Below are 23,790 nucleotides of genomic sequence, written 5' to 3' on the forward strand. Positions count from 1 at the left end.
TTTACTGCATTTTTGGGATAATATTTTAAGATTTTTTTTACCAGCAAAAAAACAGGAGAAGATTTTCCTATTTGTCAAATGACACTGTCCAGATATGATCATTGTACTGACACATCACTTGTGTTTGGAGATGGCCTTTCCTCCTTCCTGGCAGCTCCATCCTCAGCATTCTCCTACCGGTATACCACATGTCCCTCCTCTGCACATGTCCAAACCATCTTAAATCTCACCTCCCTCACCTTGTCTCCAAAATGTCCTACATGTGCTGTCCCTCTAATAAACTCATTTCTAATCCAGTCCATCCTCGTCACTCCCATTGAAACCTCAACAGCTTCAGCTCTGCTACCTCCAGCTCCACCTCCTTTCTTTTATTCAATGCCACTGTCTCTAATCCATACACCACAGGTCTCACCACAGTCCTATAAACTTTCCCTTTCACTCTTGCAGCTACTCTTCCATCACAAATTACTCCTGCTATCACTCTTCTCCACCCACTCCACCCTGCCTGCACTCTTTTCTTCACTTCTCTAACACGCTCCCTTACTTTACACTGTTGACCCCAGGTACCTGAACTCCTCCACATTCTCCACCAATTCTCCCTGCAACCGCACCATTTGACTGTCCTCTCTCTCATTAACACACATGTACTCTGTCTTACTCCTACTGACTTTCATTCCTCTTCTCTCCAGCACGTACCTCCATCTCTCCAGACTCTTCTTAACCTGCTCCCTACTCTCACCACAAATAACAATATCATCTGCAAATGTCATAGTCCATGGAGACTCTAGTCTGACCTCGTCTGTCAACCTGTCCATCACCACTGCAAACAGGAAAGGGCTCAGAGCCAATCCTTGATGCAGTCCAACCGCCACCTTTAACCGGTCTGTCGTTCCTACTGCACAATTCACTGCAGTCACACGTTCTTTTTCTTCTATGAATGTACAATAAGTAATTTTTATGTAAGAAATTAACTGTAAAGTGGAGAACAAAAATTTAAAATGTTTTTTTTTTTAAACCCGTTGTTTTTAAAAAAAAAAAAAACTATTTTAGATGGGCATTATTGTTAGTTAGGCCCAAGGTTTCAATTTTGGTTTTAGGAAAAAAGTAGTATTGTGGTATCTTTAGAACAGATGACAAATCAGACAGCATAAATTGTGCCTGAGAGTTCCTTATTTTCAGCATTATCATTCAAGTTTATAAACTGGTAATAACTAAATATTTATACGGAACTGGGTTTTTTTTTTTGCTTTCAGTTTTTTTTATTTGTATGTACATGTCCAGCTTGTGTAGGTGGGACTTTTGGGAGTTTTTTGTTTCACTCTGTTGGATGCCTCACAGCTCCAACAAGCTTTAAGAACACATGAACACACTATCTATTCATTATTATAATGTATTCATATTTACTTATATCCTTTACTTTTACAAAGGGATAACATTAAAATTCTAACAGCCATTGTCTCGCAAAAGGCACTATAAACCTTTTTTTTTTACCTTTCATTTTTACCTAAAACATTGCTTTACCAGTTTTAAAACACTTACCAGGAACATCAATTATTAACTGCTTGTCGTTTTTGACCATTGTTTTTCTTTTTTATTCTTTTTTTTGTTTCTTGCAATAACAATACAAATAAAAAATATAGTATCATAAAGTAAAACAATACAAATCAAGAAAATGAATACAGGGTTATTCCCAACCAACCCAAAGGTGACAACCCATACCAGATCTCACCTGACATGTGCTACAGTCAAAGCACTCTGTCCTTAATAAGTGTGGTTGCCATTGACAGGCCAAAATCTTTTTTAGCTGCAGTAGGACCAGTTCACAGGTCTAGAAATGATTAATTATTTTGAAAAAACAGATCTGTAGAAAGTCTAATATTACCAAAAGTCACAGTTAGGGGATGTTCTGAGTTTTATTAACTAGTGTCTTCTGAGAATTAGGTACCAGCCCCAATGCATATTAGTAAATATTCCAAATTCCATTTACATATATATATATATATATTTGTGTGTGTACATCACTGATACCATCCCCTAAGTTTGTCTGGGACTTCATATGCTTATATAGCAGAACTGTTTTAAGTACAAAGAAAGCAAAACAAAACAAAAAATAATTATAAATCTTATGAATGGGCTACATGCTAAAACCATCCCAACAAATAAATCTAATAGGGACATTAGGACTTAAACTCACAACAGCTCAACCAAAAAGATCTGTTTACACACAGATTGACTCAGGCTCTGGAACTTCTCTTTTGCTATTTTATTTACAAGACTCTCATTTTTACTAACTTTCACTCTGACTCAAATGAGGATAGGTTCTCTTTTGATTTTGGTTCCTCTCTTGGGTTCTTCCTCATATCATCTCACTGAGGTTTTCCTTGACACTGTCATCAATGGCTTGTTCATTCGGAGTAAAACTTAGGGACTAACTTGTGAATTTAAAATTTATATACATAATTATTTCTGTAAAGCTACTTTGGGAAAATCTTCATTGTTACAAGTACAAATACAAATAAAACTATAATAAAAAATAAAAAACTCTCACTGATCTTAGAATATGTGGTTCTCCTATGTGGTTCTTATGCTAAATAAGAGGGGAAAAAAATTCACTTTTATTCAAATACCATCGAACACATTATTTTTTAGTAATATATGAAATACTGTATGTGACAATATATATATGAAACCCTGTTCATCTATTAACCAACCAGCTGACAATCTTTAACAAACATTGAATTACGTACAAAATGACCTATGTGCCTTTGGGAATTTTGAGGTTTCTTTAAATATCCATGTTCATTGTTTCATACACTCTATTTGTCCAAAGCTTCACAAAAGCACTAATGATGCAGCTGAAAGTGGAGAAAGGGTTGGGCCTTGCTCATCTTACAACCATTGTCAGAGTTCAGAATAAAGTTTTTCTATCTATTGTGTGTACCTTTTATATAATGGAGGTTTTGTTCCATGTGCAGTCTCTTTCATGGGACTAAAGAGCACTGGCAAAGATGCTGGTGTACCAAGATGTGCCTGTGCCGCTTAAATCTGCAGCTCAATCACCTATATTTATGCCTGACAAAAATCTATTTCTTTTGGCAAATTATAATTTTTTAATTAAACGATTTTTTTCTTTAAACATTTGCCTGCATATTATTTAGATTTAAGCCTTAATCGTACTGAATTTGGATGTAGTGATGAGCAAAGCAAATACTTTAGAATTGAATTTCAGATTTGGGGATTACCCTTTATAATTAGTTTTTTTTTTTTTTTATATATTTGATCTCATTCTTAGTTAAAAAACCTAGAAGGGTAAAGGGGCACACCTTTAATCTTAGTGAGTTTACAAAAGGGGATTTTTTTCACAGCATTATGACTTACTACATTAATTGTAATTTTACCACATCGCAATAACATAAATATCATATAGTACTAGTTCTGATCTTTAATAAATCTTGTTCTACTTATCCACTCATTTAGTTGTGTTCCACTTTTGGCACCTCTTTGCAGGCACACCTAAGTGTGTATTTCTGGTTACACTATAAACAGACAATTTGTTACATGAAATGGTTTTGATCTGCCCTGAAAACGTTTGCTCCAGCATCACAGTAGTGAAAAGAGCACTGTGTGGGTGCTTCTGTATCTTAGAAGGACTCCACTGTGTGACAACACAGGCTGTCTTTGCACAATGAAAGAGGTTCTGATGAAATAGCTCACTTTTGGAAAATAGTAGTGGAGCATAAGACGTCACACTGGACCTACAGCTCATTTGACCTGTCCTCTTTCATTCATTCATTTATTCATTCATTCAACTTCAATAATAGGCAAATAGTGCTATGACAGAGCTGCACTACCATTTTGTTTTTCAGAACACTCCCTGTGAACAGCAAGTGCAAGTCATCGCTTGTGTTTATTATTAACTATGATCTCATGGTTCAATCAACACAAGCAAATGCACATGGCATGATGCAAAAAAAAGTCTCTTTTATCAGAACAAGAACAAGAGGCAAGAAGAAGAACAATGTATGTGAACATATAAAAAAATACCCACACATTAAGAAATTAAATAAATCAGTTTCAGCTGTTGGACACATCAAGATAATTCTATAGGGCTATGTGTGAGGATTATGGACATAGACTACATTTCCCATCAGACACTGCACCTCACATGAATGTGCACCTGTTTCAATTTTACAGGTAATTATTCGTTATATTTGATCCTCATCTTGCTCTGCATTTACTCTCTTTCATTTGCCTGTGTTTGTTGTACCCTTGTGTGTTTGTGCTGTACCGTACTCAAAAATTGAGTAGATCAGGGTAAGACACTATACTTGTCTGCTCTGGCCTCACATGGTTATGTAAAATTCTCCTATATAACATAAGGATGTTAGAAGACAACTCTCTATTAAGGCCACTTCAGTGCTGGTTTAATCCCATGTCATTGTAACACATGGCTACTACAGCTTGGTCTTGGCAGGTCTTCACTTGTGTATCATCAGACCCAAGAAAATTCTGATCCTTTTCAATATCTCTCTATTGCCATGTTTTCTACACTAGCTTACTGTGCTTGCAAGTGATTTGAAACATTATTAGACTATCTTAGTCAACAAAGTCAGAATCTGGTCATTCCCCACCTACCTAAATGCATTTATCAAACTGAAGATTAAAAGGTATAAGACCCACAACTTAGGCAACTGAAAATAATTACAAAGCACTATCTGCTCTAGATAAGGGTGAATGTAAATTTAAATTCAAACAGATAAAGGTAGTGGGTGTTGTGTAATATATGCTTGTGTGCAAAAACAAGTCCTTGGTGCTCTTTTGGTTGAGGGCTGAAAATGAATTTTCACTGTGCTGGCTTTTAGGGAGTGACCCTGACCAAAACAAAGATAAACACTTTTTTTTTTAATGGCTGTGGTCCTTCATTATCTTAATTAGCATTGCTTTCTATCGAAATTCATTCAGTTGATCTAAGTATTCTTTGGAGAGCCTGCCTGTCCTGCTTGGTACAGTTTCTTATCACAATTCTCTTAATGTTGCAAATATAAAAGTCTCTAAGCCTCATGGATGAAGTATTATAAGTGTCTAAGTCATATAACAGGTCCTTTGGAAATGACTGAAAACTGACTCCGTACTGGGTTCTCTTTGTTCAATGCAAATGTAAATTGCAAATGAAATTACTGAATAGAGGACATGATTTCCCTACTGGTAGTGTACTTTATTTGGCCAAAGGTTTGTGAATACCTGGCCATTACACTTGTTTATACTGTATGACCCTTGATCACAGACTTGCAACAAAGTTAAAAGCTAAAATGTCTAAAATAGTTTTATATATACAGTACAGACCAAAAGTTTGGACACACCTTCTCATTCAAAGAGTTTTCTTTATTTTCATGACTTTGAAAATTGTAAATTCACACTGAAGGCATCAAAACTATGAATTAACACATGTGGAATTATATATGGAATTATATACATAACAAAAAATTGTCAAACAACTAAAAAATTTCATATTCTAGGTTCTTCAAAGTAGCCTCCTTTTGCTTTGATTACTGCTTTGCACACTCTTGGCATTCTCTTAATGAGCTTCAAGAGGTAGTCACCTGAAATGGTCTTCCAACGGTCTTGAAGGAGTTCCGCGAGAGATGCTTGGCACTTGTTGGCCCTTTTGCCTTCACTCTGCGGTCCAGCTCACCCCTAAACCATCTCGATTGGGTTCAGGTCCGGTGACTGTGGAGGCCAGGTCATCTGGCGCAGCACCCCATCACTCTCCTCCTTGGTCAAATAGCCCTTGATGCCTTCAGTGTGACTCTACAATTTTCATAGTCATGAAAATAAAGAAAACTCTTTGAATGAGAAGGTGTGTCCAAACTTTTGGTCTGTACTGTATATATATATATATATATATATATATATATATATATATATATATATATATATATATATATATATATATATATATATATATATATACACACACACACACAATATAATTATAAGCTTCCCTTCACTAAATTACAGTGCTCACACCTATTCCAGCTTGAAAAGGCAAGGGTCATAACAACACCATCTGCCAAGGATTGGGTGGAAGAACTCTAGTTTCCGGATCTCTACCTTAATGAAACTACTTTTTCCCCTGACATACTCACTGGACCTCACTAATGCTCTTGTGGCTTAATGGCCAATAATCCCCACAGCTACATTGCAAAATATAATGAAAATGTAGCCTTCCCAGAAGAATAGGAGTTACTATGCTATAGCAGCAAATTAGAGAAAACAAGCACATATGAAGGTCATGGTCACATATGAAGTGTATGGAAGTCTGTAAGATAATGGATGCTTTGTGTCTTTGGTTGGTAAAAAAAAATGTGATAAAAAGATTGTTTGCATAGGCTTTATAAAAAAATGCAGTGTTCACCCTGTTACAATCTACTTCCTTGAACCAGAAAGCATGTTTAAAAAAAGATTGTCGTTTACATATTGGAGAATGTTTATAATAGGGGGGAGTGTGAGGGGGGTTCACTGTAGATGTGCTGATAACATTCATGGAAGGATGGAATGCGTTCTCAGGTGTTGGGCGTAGCCATGCAGAGGGAAAGACTGAAACGAGGAGCAAGAGCCTGAGAAAGAGAAGAGAGAAAAAGAGAAGAGACTGAGGGGGAAAAAAGACTGAAAGACTGTGTGAAGACGCGGTTTGCAGAAGTCAGTGCACCGAGATAAACCTTAAAAAATAAATACCGTAGAAATTGCGCAAAAACAGCGGAAGGAAGCACAGGACTTTACTAACAATCCTTCTAAGGTAATTACACACTTTTCTATCCTTAAACAGAGAATCTCTCCAATTTGTCTTGAGGCTCAACCCCATATTTCTGTAGCTCATATGAACTAAATGGAGGTTTACTCGTGAAGTATCAGTACAAGTCGCACTTCAGGGTCTTTATCAGCTATTTCTGATGAACACGCAGTTCATGCAAATTCACTCGGACGTAACATTTCTAAATAACGGTTTACCCCATTAGATAAACAAGCTTTAAATAAAACAAATGGGCATTTACACGTGTCAGAAAGACCAGCATGAGTTGTTCCTGTGTTTCACAGTGTACATATTTGTAATTTCGAACTAGTTTTAGTTTGTTTAACAGCTTTAAAACAGAATGCATGCAATAACACTTCTTCTGATTGAAAACCCATTAAAAGTGGACTTGTGAACACGTTTACTTATTGGTTTGACTTTTGTGCTTAATACATTTTAGCATCATGATTTTCATGTTAAAATCCTTATTTCTATAGTTGACTCACTAGATGGGTTAGAAGAGCTGGCTTGACTGTTTTGAGTCATGTGAGTTTAGTTTTAGTCAATTAATCCTTCTTGAACAGGCAGCTTTTCAGGGAAAAAAAAGTCTTGAGAGGACATTTCCATTTAACACAGCTTATAATTGCAAAATAAATCACCAGCTTGATATTATTCTTTATAGCTGATGGGTTATGTTGTGTGAATTGTTAAACTCTTGAGTTATTGAGTTGATAAATCTGTTAAACCATTTAATATACATTTTTTTAGAGTTTGTTTAATTATTTGTGTTGGTGAGAATCAAATAAACAAACTATTACAATTAAACAAACGTTATAACAATAATTAACACATTTTAGTGGTATTAAACATGTAACCCCACCTCATTCCATCAGCCTCACACTAAACTTAAATACAGACACATACAAACAGGAAGTAACACTGTCTATTTTCAGGCCATTCTGCATAAACAAAAGCCGCACGTCAGTAACAAAGTTCTGAAAATACAACAGCCAGTGGAAATCTCTTTAATATATTACAATTTCTTTTTTTCTTTTTTTATTATAAAATTGAAATGTACCAAATTATAGGTTATTTATCCTATTTCAAGATGCTTGTACTTTCAGCTTGAAATTGGCTTGTTCTGATGGCTATAATAAAGGCTTAAAATTAGCATATGTTTTCTATCATATTCAAATATAATCGTAAAATATGAAATATTCTAAAAATCTGACTAAATTCAAGAATAAATTTTTTACAAATTTACTTTTTTCTTGTAATTTCTTTTTTTTACAGACATGACAACATTTTTATTGTCTTTTTGTGTCATAGGCGTATTTAGCAGCTCTTAGTGTATCCCTAATTTAGAAATTTCCCCACTGTGGGACGAATAAAAGGTATAGCTTATCTTAATTAGCAAGTCAGTGGTGATAATGGCATGGAAAAACTCTTTGAGATGGTATGAGAAAGAAAAATTGAGAGGAACCAGACTTTTAAGGGGATTGTATACATATATAATAAAATTACATATACATATATATATATATATATATATATATATATATATATATATATATATATATATATATATATATATATATATATATATATACACGCACACACACATTATATATATATATATATATATATATATATATATATATATATATATATATATATATATATATATATATATATATATGAGGCAATAACTTTGTTCTTGTCAAGATTTCTCTCACTTAGTTTTTTTCAATGAATACTATAATTTGATTCCTGTGTTATATTCTTCAGTCTGACTGAAGGGAGGGTGCGTACGTGAATGTCATTTGCTCTTTAATGGCTTTCATTGCCTTGCCAATTCCATTTATGCAAACACTGTGTGAAACATAATAAAAATTCGAGTATTTCCTCTTTGTCTAGTTCATACTTTTGCTAAGAATGTTGCAACACATTCTAGAATACAATAGGAAGTACAGTCTAAATGCAATCTTTCAATGCTGCTCCATGCTAGAAAGTGGGATGCTGAATTTGATAATTTAATATATAATAATTTGTAGCTTAAACAAAACCAGTTCATTTAGAACGTTGCCTTGTGAAGCACATTTTTGGAAAATCAGGATAAAATAGTCCCTGCTTAAAAATTAAAACTTACTTTTTGAAACAAGTAGGAAAATATTACTTAATTAGTATTTGCACAAGATGTGTTGCATAGAAAACTTGAAATTAAAAAATTAAGACATTTACTATATGTATGAAACAAATTTATTTATTTATTTATTTATTTTTAACATCCCATCCTACATCCAGTCCCAATTTGCTGTTATAATAACCTTGACTCTTCCAGGAAGATATTTTGGAGTGTGCTCTTTCAGCAATAAGGACAATAGTAAAGTCATGTACTGATGTAGGGTGATGAGGCCTGGCGTGCAGTCAGCATTCCAATTAATCGCAAATGTTTTCAATAAGGTTTAAGTCAGAGCTGTATTGAAGGCAACTCAAGATCTTCCACTCCAACACATGCAAAACATATCTTCATGAAGCTGGCTTTGTGCACAGGAGCATTGTCATGCCAGAACAAGTTTCTGTCTCCTAGTTTAAGTGAACGGAAAGTTTTATGCGATCGAATCCAGAGACATAATTTACAGTTGAGGTAACAACCACATGTCTGTAAAAGTCAGGTGTCCCAATACTTTTGTGCATATATTGTATTATATTTACAGGTATGAGTATATTGATGGATAAAGACAGGAAATATGTTTCAGATTTGGACATTGATATGAGCTGTATAGCTTTAGATCATCAAAGTCCTTCCCTTTGATATGAGCTGCATCTGTACCACTTCCTCATTGACATTTATTATTACACCAACAGTATACAGTACATGGGTTAATAATTGAAGCTCTTTTATGCTTCTTTCTTGTACCTGTGACTGGTAAGAAAGTATGCTTTGCATGCATCAGATGTTTGCATGTATGTCTTTTTTTGCAATTTTAATTTCTTTTTCCTCTAGTCTGCATATTTGTTTTGCAGATTTTTGAGCACAGGCATGATGTAGTATGTTAACTCCTTTTTAGTTAACTGAAGTCCCTTTTTTTTTTTTTTTTTTTTTTTTGCACTTGTGAAAGTTTTGCACTTGTGATAGTCAGTCATGTGTTTTCTGTAGCATCCTTTTAAAGCTGATTGTAGGCTCCAAATGAAATCTACTGTTCTCAGTCTTTTTGACAATGTAATTTTTGATGATTCCAAACCTGTAAGGCGGTTATTAATGTCCCTGGTTTTACATGGTGCACCGTGGGCATACAATAGTTTGCTGTCATCAAGGAGAATCCCACTCCATAGTCGGAACAGGCCTGTGTAAAGTCGTGCCAGAGGTAAACCAGGAGTACTTACTGACTAGTTTTTGTAATATGGATGCCATCTTCCTCTGGGATGAGTGCCTTGAAGAACACAACATCAAAAAACAATACAAACAAAACAAAACAATAGTGTTATGTAACCAAAGGCTCCCCTGCCCCAAGAGTTGTACAGTGGGCAAAATAAATATTAAACAAGCCATCTTTCTCAGTTGATATATTTCTAAAGGTACTATTGACATTCACCAGATGTTTATTTATGTGTAATAATGTGAAATGACCGAGAAAAAGTATTAAGAAACAAAGAAAAGGAGGTGCAAAAAGGCATGGAAAGCCAAGACACCAGCTAAAATCAATCAGCAATTAGAAATCAGTCCTGCCCAGTGTCAGTGCAAATTAATTTCAGCTGGTTCAGTTCCAACTAACGACCTATAAAAAGGTGTCTTATTACCAAGCTGTCACACAAGAAACATCTCATTATGGGTAAAGGCAAAGTACCCTTGATAGCTGCAGCCCCATTCCAGTTTATATTCAGTTTGAATTCGTTCAGTTTACCAATCCTTATCTTAGCCTTCATCATCTATGTTACAGTACAGATGATTATGATCTGATAGTGGCTCTGCAGTGGAATAAATGTCAGTTGCATGTAGCATTTGTTTTAGTTGTTGTGCCTTACAGCTAAAAAACCCTTAAAATTTTTCACTGTGGCACCTCCATACCGACCTGAAAGCCCTGAACCAATTAACTTCAGTATGAATATGTGTACTGTTACACCCCTTGTATGTGTGTGTATATTTTGATGTGAATTGTGTGTGCAGATGGAGTACAAAGTGATCGTGGCTACAGGCACCTTAGAGTACTCAGGTACTAATAACTATGTGTATCTTACTCTGGTGGGGGAAAACGGCGAGAGTGAGAGGACGCTGCTGGACAAACCAGGCCTGGATCTGTGTAGAGGCGCAGTAAGTGACATTAGAGTTACCTAACAACTGACTATGCAAACTAGGCATCTAAGTGAACAATAAACATTTTTATAGCAGAGGTGAAGGAGTCTTGGGCTTTAAACTCCTACCATTTTGGACACTAAAATGGCCTTTTGTCTTGTTAACCTGTATTATAAATATTGCTACTTTTATAGTCATTGTTGTCTCAGTATACACAAATTGTATTTCTTCCATTTTAATTCTTCTACAGGTTGATGAATACATAGTCCAGAGCTCAGTTTCCCTGGGTCGTGTTCTCCTGGTACGCTTGGAGAAGCAGAAATACTTTGTGGAAGATAACTGGTTTTGCAATTATGTGAAAGTCACCCCACCAGGAGGTGAAGTCACACAGACCTTCCCCTGCTACCGCTGGCTAGTGGGGGATATAAAAGTAGAAGTCCGTGATGGCAAAGGTCAGTCTTAACATCTGCCCCAGGAAGAAGTTTTAATCTCGTCCTAATTCAAGCGCCTAAGGACGGTATTTTTTTCTTTTCTTCTTTTACAGCTAGGAGGCTGTGTGATGAGATCCTGCCCCAGGAGCTGGCTCATAGAAAGGCACAGCTGCAGGAGAGACAGAAATCCTTCCGGTATTTATATTCCAGCACTAGGTGTCTGATAGAATTGTGCATAGTTTTACCAGTTGTCCTTTTGCATTTACATGATTGGAGGCAGTAAATCGTAAACCAAATATTACTGAGTCTATTTTAACATTATAGAAAACGGCTAACAGTTCACAGCTAGACAAAACCTGGTGTGAACCACTCTACGAATCGTTATCATGAGAAACAAATGGCTGCTGTCATGTGCATGGGTTTGCTTGTATTGGAGGGTGAGGGCAAAATGTAAGCACAATAGGAATCATTTTTATAAGAAATGATTTGATATGTCATACTCATACATGTTACAAACAGAAGAAATAAAGTAAACAAAAACCTGAAAGTTGTATACCTCTTGGTTTAAATAGAGGAACTAGTGCACAAACAAAAGCTGATGTAAATATTATGTGTCTTGAGTGAGACTGTTACTGTTCCAGCCAATTTTTATGATGTCAATGCCAGTGGATATTATTATTTGGATGACGAAAAATTAAAAAAAATTTATTTGCACATTCTTTGTTTTGACATTTCTACCTGCCCCAGCAGGCTTTCTACTTTTATTTTCTCACTTGATACTGACGTCTGTGTGATTTTAGCTGTTTGGTGTATATTTCTGTTGAGCATTATCCAGGGGAATGATTGAGAACTCCAGTCCCCTATGTGGAGGTAAAAAAAAAAAAAAAAAAGGTTAAGTGGAAAGGAGGCCCACTGTAACTGTGTTCACATAGAGTTGAGAACATTGTGGTATGCTTCTGATATTCCCAGAGTACTGTTTAGAGAAAAGGCTGTCTGTGTACATGAAATGAAACCCAGCAGTCTTATACACAGGGCTGCAATGGAGAACATCTGTTTACTAAAGGATATCCTCTGTTTTTAAATTGCTGAAGAAGTTTGTATACTTGAATGCATTACTTGCCATTATGTTCAACAAATCTGTGAAAAATGTAACATGATGTTCAGTTGATTCTGCAATAACTTTACACAAAACTATTAGTTTGGAAATGTTTGTATTAATGTTCCATTCTTGAGTTTTAAACACATGCATGAGCCTTTATGCTGTATTGTTTATAAAATACTGGTGTTGTTTTGTCAGATGGCAAGCCTGGGCTCCAGGAATTCCCAAATGTGTAGACGCCCAATCAGAGGCAGACCTACCCCAGGATGTTCGTTTTGCCAATGAGAAACGCTGTGACTTCGAAAGATCACTTCAATATGCGTGAGCAGCTTGTTATATTAAGTTGATTTATAAAAAAATGTATTCATTAAATCTTAAACCTTAACCAAAATGCTTTATCAATCTGAAAAAAAAAAACAAATGGATTGGAACACATCTACAGTTTACATCACATTGAATAATTTGTGCTACATACATTTGTACATATGTTTTCTTTTTTTACCTCAGGCTTTTAGAGCTGTCACTAAAGAAGCTGGCCATCTGGTTTGGAAGGTCATGGAAGGATCTCGATGATTTCAAACAAATATTTTGGAAATTACGGAGTCCCATTGCTGGTATACTAACTGTGACCAATTTTTCCCCCATTACAATCAAGTTATTTCTTTATTTTAGCAAAATAAATATTTACAAAGCATTTTTATAATCATGAGATTATAAGTGTAACTTTACAGCTGTTATGAGACCCTTTTTATGCCAAATATCTTCATTCTTTTGAACTCTTTTTAAATTAAGTTACAGTAGGCATAATAAAACTTATGTAAATAAAAACATTTATTTGAAACTTGTGTAGCACTCAAGCATAATACTACTAACTAACTTAATGCAAATGTGTTATGAATGTTAGAATACACTATGGAACACTGGAAGGAGGACTGGTTCTTTGGCCATCAGTTCATGAATGGGCCAAATCCAAGGATGATCCATAGGTGCAGGACACTGCCCTCCAACTTCCCTGTGTCTGGCGACATGGTGCAGGCTTACTTAAGCTCTAAAACCACCCTTGATAAAGAGCTCAAGGTTAGATATAGTGCATTATTTCTGCTATGATGCCTTCAAATATTCATGTTTATCTTTAGTAACCATTTTAACCTTGTATTCCTAAATCCACCAGTTCATCACAGGGCACCAGAAACACAGATATTAACACTAAAGGGGTTTAATGATCAGATCATATGGACTGAGGCACTGCTTGAAGTCACTATGCAATGGATTTGTTGTGTTTATTGGGTTGCGGAATTATGTGGTGCTCAAGCGTTCATTTTTAATATTTGCAATCATCTACATATGTTTGTTACAAAGTTGCTTGGTTGTTTGAACTTCAGTATACATTTTAACAGAAACTATTTGTGTACAGAATATTACAAAAAGAGGAAAGGAATTGGTGATGCCTGTTTTTTTTTTTTTTTTTTTTTTTTTTTTTTTTTTTAGTTTAGTATTCTGTTCAGATAATAGGTAGCGATAGACAAGGCTCTGATTTGTATTAGTAATTAAGCATCATTTAATTTTTTGGAAAAGTCATTACAAGCCCCAAACATTTTTATATCTTGGAAACAGCTGGTTTGCATACACACGTGGAACACTTTCATCAGGACGATTAGCTTGGGTTTAGCATAAAAACTTGCTGTAATAAGTTTTACCAGTACAATATTCTGGACCTCTGTCCTAATATCTTAAAATCTTTTAAGATTCTCTTTTGTTTCTTTCGCTGAAGGCTGGAAATATATACCTTGTTGACCATGCAATAATGGATGGAGTCCCTGAGAATGAAATCAGAGGAAAGAAGCAGTTTATTGCAGCTCCTTTGTGTTTACTGTATGAACATCCAGACAACGGCCTCATTCCCATTGCCATACAGGTATTTTTTTCCCCCAAAGCTGTTAAAAAGAGGCAACTTGTAGCTAATAAACACATTTTTTTTATTTTTTCCTTTTTCTCAGCTTGAACAGAATCCTACTAAGGACACACCCATATTTCTCCCAAATGATCCACCTCTGGCTTGGTTATTAGCTAAAATGTGGGTCCGTCATGCAGAATTTCAGGTCTTCCAACTGCTATCACACCTTCTGCGAACTCATCTTGTAGTGGAGGTGTTCTGTGTGGCCACACTGCGTCACCTTCCTTCAGTCCACCCTATAAACAAGGTGAGCATGAAAAGTATGAATGAGCTTTTTGCAAATCTACAAATGTTAGGTATAAGGATAAACTTCTCCCTCTCTCCCCCTCTGTTTCTACTACAGTTAGTTACTCCTCATCTGAAGTACACTCTGGAGATAAACTGCCGTGGACGCACACAGCTTCTCTCTAATAATGGCATCTTCAAAAGGGTGAGCTTCAGCTATAGATATATATGGATTAAAGTGACCTAAAAGAGTGCTTAGTTTGTGCATATCCTGTATTTTATCTGCGGTGGAATCAAAAAGTTTCAACTAGTTTTGTAACATGCAAATGGATGGCAGTACAAGACTGCACGCACAGTCACAGGGAGCACTGAAACTCAGTATGCCAAAAGACATCCTGTGTACATTGGGAGCTGTGCAACTGGTGCTATTCTGACCACATGCACCACAAATAAAGATGAAGATCCAACTGAAAGGTTGTGTTTTGACATTGCGGAGATCCAGTGTGAATAGAAGTAGGTGCTTAACACGTTTTGAAAAGAAGACTTCCAGGACATGTCAGGAATGCTGGGAGCAGTGCATTTCTGTGTAAGGGGACAATTTTGAAGGTAATAGTGTGATAAATAAAGTACTTTCTTGGAAACAAAGCTAGTCTTGAAACTTTTTGATACCACCTTGTGTCATCATGCTCTACACATTTTCTTTGATTTTGTTTTTGGTGCAACATATTTGTTCAACATATTTTGGACGCCAAGTAGATCAGTCATCGATAAGCGACCATGCTTTTCCTGCAGGTGGTGTCCACAGGTGGTGATGGGCTGCTGGTGCTCGCTCAGAGAGAGTATAAAGTCCTGACCTACCGCTCTCTTCAACCCCGCTACGACTTTATAGACCGGGGTGTCACTAAACTCAATAAATACTTCTACAGAGAGCATAGCCTCATGCTCTGGGACGCGATCGAGACGTAAGAGTCCAAGCATTATGTAGAGCTACTATTTCCTGCCATCATTAGGCACTAAAATAATTTGCCGATACTTCTTGCATCTCAAGAAGTTGGTTAATCTCTCCTTTTTATTTACAGGTTTGTCTCCGGAATAGTGTCTCTATATTATGAAAGTGACAGTGCAGTAGTGCAGGATTTAGAACTGCAGGCATGGATTAAGGAAGTGGTTGAAGAAGGCTTTGTAAATGTTCCTCACTTTGGTTAGTTGCCTGAACGTATTAATATTGGTGTCCTAGCAATAACTGTGGAGCAGCTGCTGCTCAGATCTTATGGGTCTGGCTTAATCATATATTAATTAATGATCTCAAATGCAGTATTGCATTATATGCAGCAACTGTAATGACTTTTATCCTTAAACATCAGAATTAATATGATCTTTTTGTAATTGATGTGTTTAAGGGCTGCCTAATGAACTAAAGAATAAGCAGGAGCTGATCACACTTTTGAGTGTGGTCATCTTCACCAGCACTGCACAACATGCAGCAACCAACAATGGTCAGGTAAGTGACGTATCACTGTTGTATTCTTCTTCAGGTGGACAGCCAAGACACGTACAGACCCACGAAACCAAGCCGCCTGTGTTTCTGACCATGCAGGACGTTTCCTGAACAACTCGGTCAACGAATTGTTTAGTTTCTTGCTAACAAAACCTAAATGGTGTAATTTACAATTTTTATTTATACAGTAAAGAAAATAAGTATTTGAACACCCTGCTATTTTGCAAGTTCTCCCACTTAGAAATCATGGAGGGATCTGAAATTGTCATTGTAGGTGCATGTCCACTTTGAGACATAATCTAAAAAAAAAAAAAAAAAAAATCCAGAAATCACAATATATGATTTTTAAACTATTTATTTGTATGATACAGCTGCAAATAAGTATTTGAACACCTGTCTATCAGCTAGAATTTTGACCCTCAAAGACCTGTTAGTCTGCCTTTAAAATGTCCACCTCCACTACATTTATTATCAAGACCAAAGAGCTGTCCAAAGACACTAGACACAAAATTGTACACCTCCAAAAGGCTGGAAAGGGCTACAGGGAAATGGCCAAGCAGCTTGGTGAAAAAGGTCCACTGTTGGAGCAATCATTAGAAAATGGAAGAAGCTAAACATGACTGTCAATCTCCCTCGGACTGGGACTCCATGCAAGATCTCACCTCGTGGGATCTCAATGATCCTAAGGAAGGTGAGAAATCAGCCCAGAACTACACGGGAGGAGCTGGTCAATGACCTGAAAAGAGCTGGGACCACCGTTTCCAAGGTTACTGTTGGTAATACACTAAGACATCATGGTTTGAAATCATGCATGGCACGAAAGGTTCCCCTGCTTAAACCAGCACAGAGGAGTCATGGGAGAAAGTCATGTGGTCAGATGAGACCAAAATAGAACTTTCGGGTCATAATTCCACTAAACATGTTTGGAGGAAAAAGAATGATAAGTACCATCCCAAGAACACCAACCCTACTGTGAAGCATGGGGGTGGTAGCATCCTGCTTTGGGGGTGTTTTTCTGCACATGGGACAGGGCATCTGCACTGTATTAAGGAGAGGATGACCGGGGCCATGTATTGGGAGATTTTGGGGAACAACCTCCTTCCCTCAGTTAGAGCATTGAAGATGGTTCGAGGCTGGGTCTTCCAACATGACAATGACCAGCCAGGATAACCAAGGAGTGGCTCTGTAAGAAGCATATCAAGGTTTTGGCGTGGCCTAGCCAGTCTCCAGACCTAAACCCAATAGAGAATCTTTGGAGGGAGCTCAAACTCCGTGTTTCTCAGCGACAGGCCAGAAACCTGACTGATCTAGAGAAGATCTGTGTGGAGGAGTGGGCCAAAATCCCTCCTGCAGTGTGTGCAAACCTGGTGAAAAACTACAGGAAACGTTTGACCTCTGTAATTGCAAACAAAGGCTCCTGTATCAAATATTAACATTGACTTTCTCAGGTGTTCAAATACTTATTTGCAGCTGTATCATACAAATAAATAGTTAAAAAATCATACATTGTGATTTCTGGACTTTTTTTTTTAGATTATGTCTCTCACAGTGGACATGCACCTACGATGACAATTTCAGACCCCTCCATGATTTCTAAGTGGGAGAACTTGCAAAATAGCAGGGTGTTCAAATACTTATTTTCCTCACTGTATATGTTATTAGGAGCATGATCACCAAGGACTCAAGTGATCAGAGTAAATAAAGAGGATTCCTGAATCCCGAGTCATATAAAGGATCAGGTTATTTATCTGGGTGAATCCAGTGTTATTGGTACTGCATTATCAAGTCTCAATGCAAGAAACTTTAGTGTAATCGTGTTATTAAAAACAGTCGAAACATTTATGGTGTAGGTGGCAGTTAGGGAAGCCACCCAAAGCAGTAGAAATGTCACAGTAGCAGTAGAATATTTAAATTAAGAAAGCTTTAGCTCTACCTCTACTGCTGTAGCAAGCAAGTAGCATGTAGAACTGTTCATCAGTTTTACATTTTAGCCAGTGGGTCCCTTTTAACAACACCCTCTTCAGTGTTTTACTCTTGTTCAGATTAATACTGTGTATTTGTTCCTTCTGTACTCTAGTTTGACTTTTGTTCGTGGGTACCCAATACACCTTGCACCATGCGCCAACCTCCACCCACAGACAAGGACAGTGTCACAATGGACTTGATCATGAACACACTCCCAGATATAAGCCAGTCATGTGTGGAGATGGCAATCACATGGCATTTAGGAAGACCTCAGCCAGACGCAGTGAGTCAACACTTCCATGAAACACTTCAAGTGCTCCTGCTCCTTCTGTTTAAACAAGATGTCAAAATAAAATGCAGAAATAAAGCACAGGATGTTGCGTGTAGCTTTATAGAACACTGGATTTAATAATGGAATCCTTCCAAAATATTTCTTACCATTATTTACTTACTTCTTTCAGTATTATGTTTTATTTATATATATATATATATATATATATATATATGAGAGATAAGAACATTCCTAGATTTTTGTTTTCTCATTTCTACCCTCTGTTCTTTCAACATGTTCAGATACCTCTGGCACAATATGAGGAACAGTACTTCACTGAGCCAGCAGCCAAAAAGATCTTAGAAAACTTCAGGCAGGATCTCAAGGGCATTGAGGAGGAAATTTTGAAGCAGAATAAGGGGCTCGAACCACCATATCTCTACCTGTGCCCAAGCAATATAGAGAACAGCATTACCATATAGACAGACTTGAAACGGTCTGCAGTTGTTGTTGTTGTTTTTTGTTTTTTTTGTTTTATAAAGTACCACTTCAGACAAGTATAGAAAGCTGTCTTATTTTTATATATATATATATATATATATATATATATATATATATATATATATATATTGACATTTTAGGAAGCTGGTTTGAAACATTATAAATATACATTGCTGTAAATATATTTGTTTTTATGTTTATGATTTTACAATCTTGGGTTAATAAACTGGAAACTATTAATTCATGTAAACAGAGAAAATGTAGACAGAAATGTTAGGAAATACAGAAAACTCATTTTATTTCTGTAATTAACTTTCACAACTTAAGTCTATACAAAATGTAACTCACAATAGTAATTTTGTGTGTGTGTGTGTGTGTGTGTGTGTGTGTGTGTGTGTGTGTGTGTGTGTGTGTGTGTGTGTGTGTGTGTGTGTGTGTGTGTGTGTGTGTGTGTGTGTGTGTGTGTGTGTGTGTGTGTGTGTGTGTGTGTGTGTGTGTGTGTGTGTGTGTGTGTGTGTGTGTGTGATTATTCAAATGTGAATAATTTCACATTTGTGATACTATTGTTTGCTATTTTAAATCCAGTTTACTTTTAGCCAGATAGTGGCATATGTTTATTCTTAAGTCTTAAAGCATTTGGTCTACAATACACCTGGTGAGGAAATGTATAGAAGGCAGTAAAGCACAATATGAACTAAATACAACAATCCTCCTTCCATAAATAATAATCCCACACTGATCTTAAATATATAAACCTGAGAATGCTGTACAAAGTGAACAGAGTGGAAATGTTGGCTCTTTAGGAATTAAAAATCATACATTTCTCTTTAATATCATACCATCTGTGGATTTTTCAAATTCATTAGACAGATAATACAGTAAAATGACTTTCAAGGAGTTGGATTTCTCCAGCCACCAGATGGCGCTAACGCACAAGATAGTCATTATGCTTGTTAAGACACCAGGCCGATCACCACGTAGATTCCTGCAGCAATGAAGCAGTTGTAGCCAACATTATTGTAGACAGCGTACACGTCCTGACTGTAAAGAAAAACACCAAAGCACATGTTCAATATAATTAAGGACTGGTTCAAGTCATTTATAATTTATACAAGAAATATCTTACAAATAAAATCCAGCCAGTAAACCATGAGCCACATAATCTCTTACATTGGTGAAGTGAAAAGGTATTTCATATGTGTCATGAGTTGTGTGCCATAGCCATAGTTCTTATAAAATATAGTTTCTTTGGAAAGCTACATGTTAAATGTAGTGTAGGTTTTTGAATTTTATGGGTGGAATCGTTCAGGAACAAAGGAAAATAAACTCATCACTAATCGATAACCTCTTGGTCTGATGTGCCTAATATTTGCTTAGATGGCATTAAACAAGAAGAATCCATGGCTACTACCACACATTTTAAAACACCTAGGTTGCCCTTGCGGCAGCAAAACAGAACAATGTTTTAGGTAAGTGGTAGATGTCAAAATAACATCAACGTGAATTTCAGGACCCAAGGTTTCCTAGCAGAATATTTCCCAGAGCATTACTCTACCTCTACTGCTTCGCATTCTTCCCATTATATATCCTGGTGGCATTGCTTTATGTTTATAAGGAGACTGACCTGCATATATGTCTGTTCACAGAATAAAAAATAAATGCAATTCAACAAGCCATGCCACCTTCTTCCACTGCTCATGATCCAATTCTGATGCTCATGTGCCCTTTGTTGACCATTTCAGTGGTGGACAAAGTGTCAGCATGGGCACTAACCAGTCTGAAGAAAGCTGTGATGCACTGTGTATTCTGACACCTTTTGTTCAACTTTTTTAGCAGTTTTAGTGCTCTTGTACGGCATTGGACCGTATGGGCTCATCTACACTCCTTACATGCATCAGTGAGCGTTGGGTGCCCATGAGCCTGTCACTGGTTCACTGGGTGTCTGCTGGGTGGACCTAGCAAAAGTGGTCCAGAAACAACTCACGAGACCTGCTGTTTTGAAGGTGCTTAAAACCTTAACTTTAATAAGTTGTCTAGTCACAATTTGGCCCTTGTTAAAGTCATTCAGATCCTTATAAACACTTGCCCATTTTTAATGCATCCAACACATCAACTTCGAGAACTGACTATTCACTTGCTGCTTCATATAACAAACACCCCAATGAATTTAAAGAAATAATCCACATGATTCACTTCTCCTATCTGAGGTGTTAACGCTTTTGTCTATTGGTCTCCATAATACAAAAAAGTGCCATGTAAAAAAAAAAAGCTAAGTAGATCTTCTAGTTTTGAATTTGATTTATTTTTCTGTGATTTTTGTTTAATGTAGCATCAGGGTTCTGGAGGAACGTTGTTTCATTTCACTGTGTACTGCTTCAGATATATATGGTTGAAATGAGAATAAAAACTTCTTGACTTGATTTATTTGGCACCAAAGTGAGGAGAAATCTCTACAGCATCACCTTTCATACTGAGCATAGGGTTTTATCAGGTGCTACTCCAAATTTCAACTTTTTACAATCAAATCAGTATCAGCACATGTTCTCTATAAGCAGCAGAGGATGCCCCTAAAGCACTGCTTTTTGGAATCTGATGGAGGATACATATAACTTATTTCTGAATACATAAACTGAACTCACATCTGATGGTAGTCTTCCTCCTTTAAAGGCACGTCCTCAATAAGTCCAGCTGAATGAACACTGAAGAAAATCCCCAGCATTGCCTAAAAGAGAAACCCAGAGGGAAGAGGAACTCAGAATTTACACTGACATTCCTCCAAATCATCTTCACAGAGAACGTTATGGATTTGCAGGAGAATATATATGTCTTATATCTCTATCCTTTCACCAAAGCGTTTATTGTGTGTTTACTCTTTTGAAAGTGTTGCGTTTCAGTTTAATGCCTATATAAAACATTTAATACACCACGTTTACTTTAATAATGCCTGTACAGTAGATTCTAATTATTAAAAACAAGTCAAACTCTCACTTCACATACTAATAAACTGTGGATGTTTGGAGAACCAGATTATTTTATACTCGGAACGCAGTCACAAGTATCAAAGCTACAGCTCATTAAAACAAAGATCAGATTCTTACCAGCATAATGACTCCCCACATGCTCAACACCAGCATACATGTTGCCAATTTCGGACCACAGAAGGTAAAAGGAGCCAATTTTAGTACAGAACAAACAACAGCAAATTTATATTAGTTACCCAAAATTCTTCATACGTCTGAGTCCGTCAATAGTCATCTGCATGAGTCAGGTGACTTAGCGATGACGTTCCGGTCGAAAAAGGGTAAAAAAAAAAAAGACAAGCAGTTAATAATTAATGTTCCCTATAATTGTTTAATTGTGCTATTGGTGAAGTTGTAATGCATGTATTAGTGGGTATCAGCATTCTGTGATAAGCCTGCCCTCTAGTGGTGACTCATGTAGTGCTGTATTAGTAGTTGCGGTTCTGAGTAGACAATGTGAGTTAACACGACTCACTCGTTCTGCTGCGTATTATTCTTCTGTCAGCATACACAACAAAATTGGCGACGAGGTCTGTATCAACAACTACAGACGCGTCAACAAGACTTTATTGTACATGAAACAGGAAGAGAAGGGTCGTGAAAAGATAGCGTGTTACATGAAAGAGAGAGAAGCTAATTAAAGAGTAAAGCTAAACTGCAAACGAGCAAAAATGTCAATGATTGGAACAATCACCGCATTTTATAGTAATGCTGAGGATTGGGGAATTTATGTGGAATGAGTGGAATTATACTGTAAGGCTAATGCCGTTGCAGATGGTAAGAAAGTGGCTGTTTTGCTAAGCGTGATGGGAGCAAAGACGTATGGACTGCTCTGTAGTTTGTTAATCCCTGAAAAGCCAGCGGATAAAACGTTTCAGCAAATAGTCGACATTCTAAATGAACATTTAAACCCCAAACCCCTATTGACTGCGAAAAGATTCAGATTCCATAAGCGTAACCAAGCAAAAGGAGAAAGTATTTCTGAATATATAGCTGAGCTACGCCGATTGCCAGAACATTGTCAGTTTGGAGCTGGACTGGCAGATGCATTAAGAGACAGGCTTGTGTGTGAAATGCACAGTGAAAGCACACAAAAAAGACTGATGACAGATAAAGACTTGACACTCGATTGTACACTGAACATAGCAATATCCATGGAAACTGCAGCAAAAGATGCATTGAAATTGCAACAAAAAAACAATGGAATGTGCAACAAATAAACTGTCACTGAAATTGAAAAGAAAACAGAAATGTTATCGCTGCGGAAAAATGTCTCATGATGTGAATGACTGCTGGTTTAAAGATAAAGAGTGCAGGAAATGCCATAAAAAGTGGCACATCGAACGTGTATGGAAAATGGACAGGCAGAGGATACAAAAAGAAAGAACACACAAGGTGAAACGTAAATCCGCCACTGTATATCAAGCAACTGAAAATTAAATAAACACGAGTTCAGGTATAGATGATCTTTTATGTTTGGAACTGTACAATATTAAGGAGACAGACTGAAGTTATTTGGCTTACACCAGAAGTGTCAGGAGTCAAACTCAAAATGGAGTTAGACACTGGATCAGCCTTATCGGTCATCTCAGCAGCTGATTACCAGCAACTGTTCTCAAAAATACCACTGCAAAGCACATCAGTGATATTAAAGACCTATACTGGTGAAAAAGTGTCTCCGAAATTGAAATTACCAGTAATTGTGAAGTACAAAGGAAATCAGCAGCAATTGTACTTGTATG

At 36.6% G+C, this 23,790-nt stretch overlaps 1 protein-coding gene and 1 pseudogene across 2 annotated transcripts; one reads left to right on the top strand and one right to left on the bottom strand.

The window, feature by feature from the left end:
* Positions 1–6,521: 6,521 nt before the first annotated feature.
* Positions 6,522–19,074, top strand: alox12 (arachidonate 12-lipoxygenase). The gene is made up of 15 exons (XM_083541381.1): positions 6,522–6,796; positions 10,959–11,102; positions 11,335–11,536; positions 11,629–11,710; positions 12,813–12,935; positions 13,122–13,228; positions 13,519–13,691; positions 14,386–14,529; positions 14,612–14,815; positions 14,912–14,998; positions 15,586–15,755; positions 15,873–15,994; positions 16,194–16,294; positions 18,369–18,539; positions 18,830–19,074. Exons 2-15 carry the CDS (start codon positions 10,959–10,961, stop codon positions 19,007–19,009), a joined length of 2,010 nt encoding a protein of 669 aa, XP_083397507.1. The 5' UTR covers positions 6,522–6,796; the 3' UTR covers positions 19,010–19,074.
* A 499-nt stretch (positions 19,075–19,573) lies between these two features.
* Positions 19,574–22,231, bottom strand: LOC310726637 (ribonuclease kappa-A pseudogene; annotated as a pseudogene). The gene is made up of 3 exons (XR_014538353.1): positions 22,127–22,231; positions 21,668–21,750; positions 19,574–20,069 (listed from the first exon to the last, which is right to left on the bottom strand). The product of XR_014538353.1 is annotated as a ribonuclease kappa-A pseudogene (transcript).
* Between the last annotated feature and the right edge of the window lie 1,559 nt (positions 22,232–23,790).

This window comes from Silurus aristotelis (genome assembly GCF_946808225.1).
Source record: "Silurus aristotelis genome assembly, chromosome: 5".
NCBI classification, from domain to species: domain Eukaryota; kingdom Metazoa; phylum Chordata; class Actinopteri; order Siluriformes; family Siluridae; genus Silurus; species Silurus aristotelis.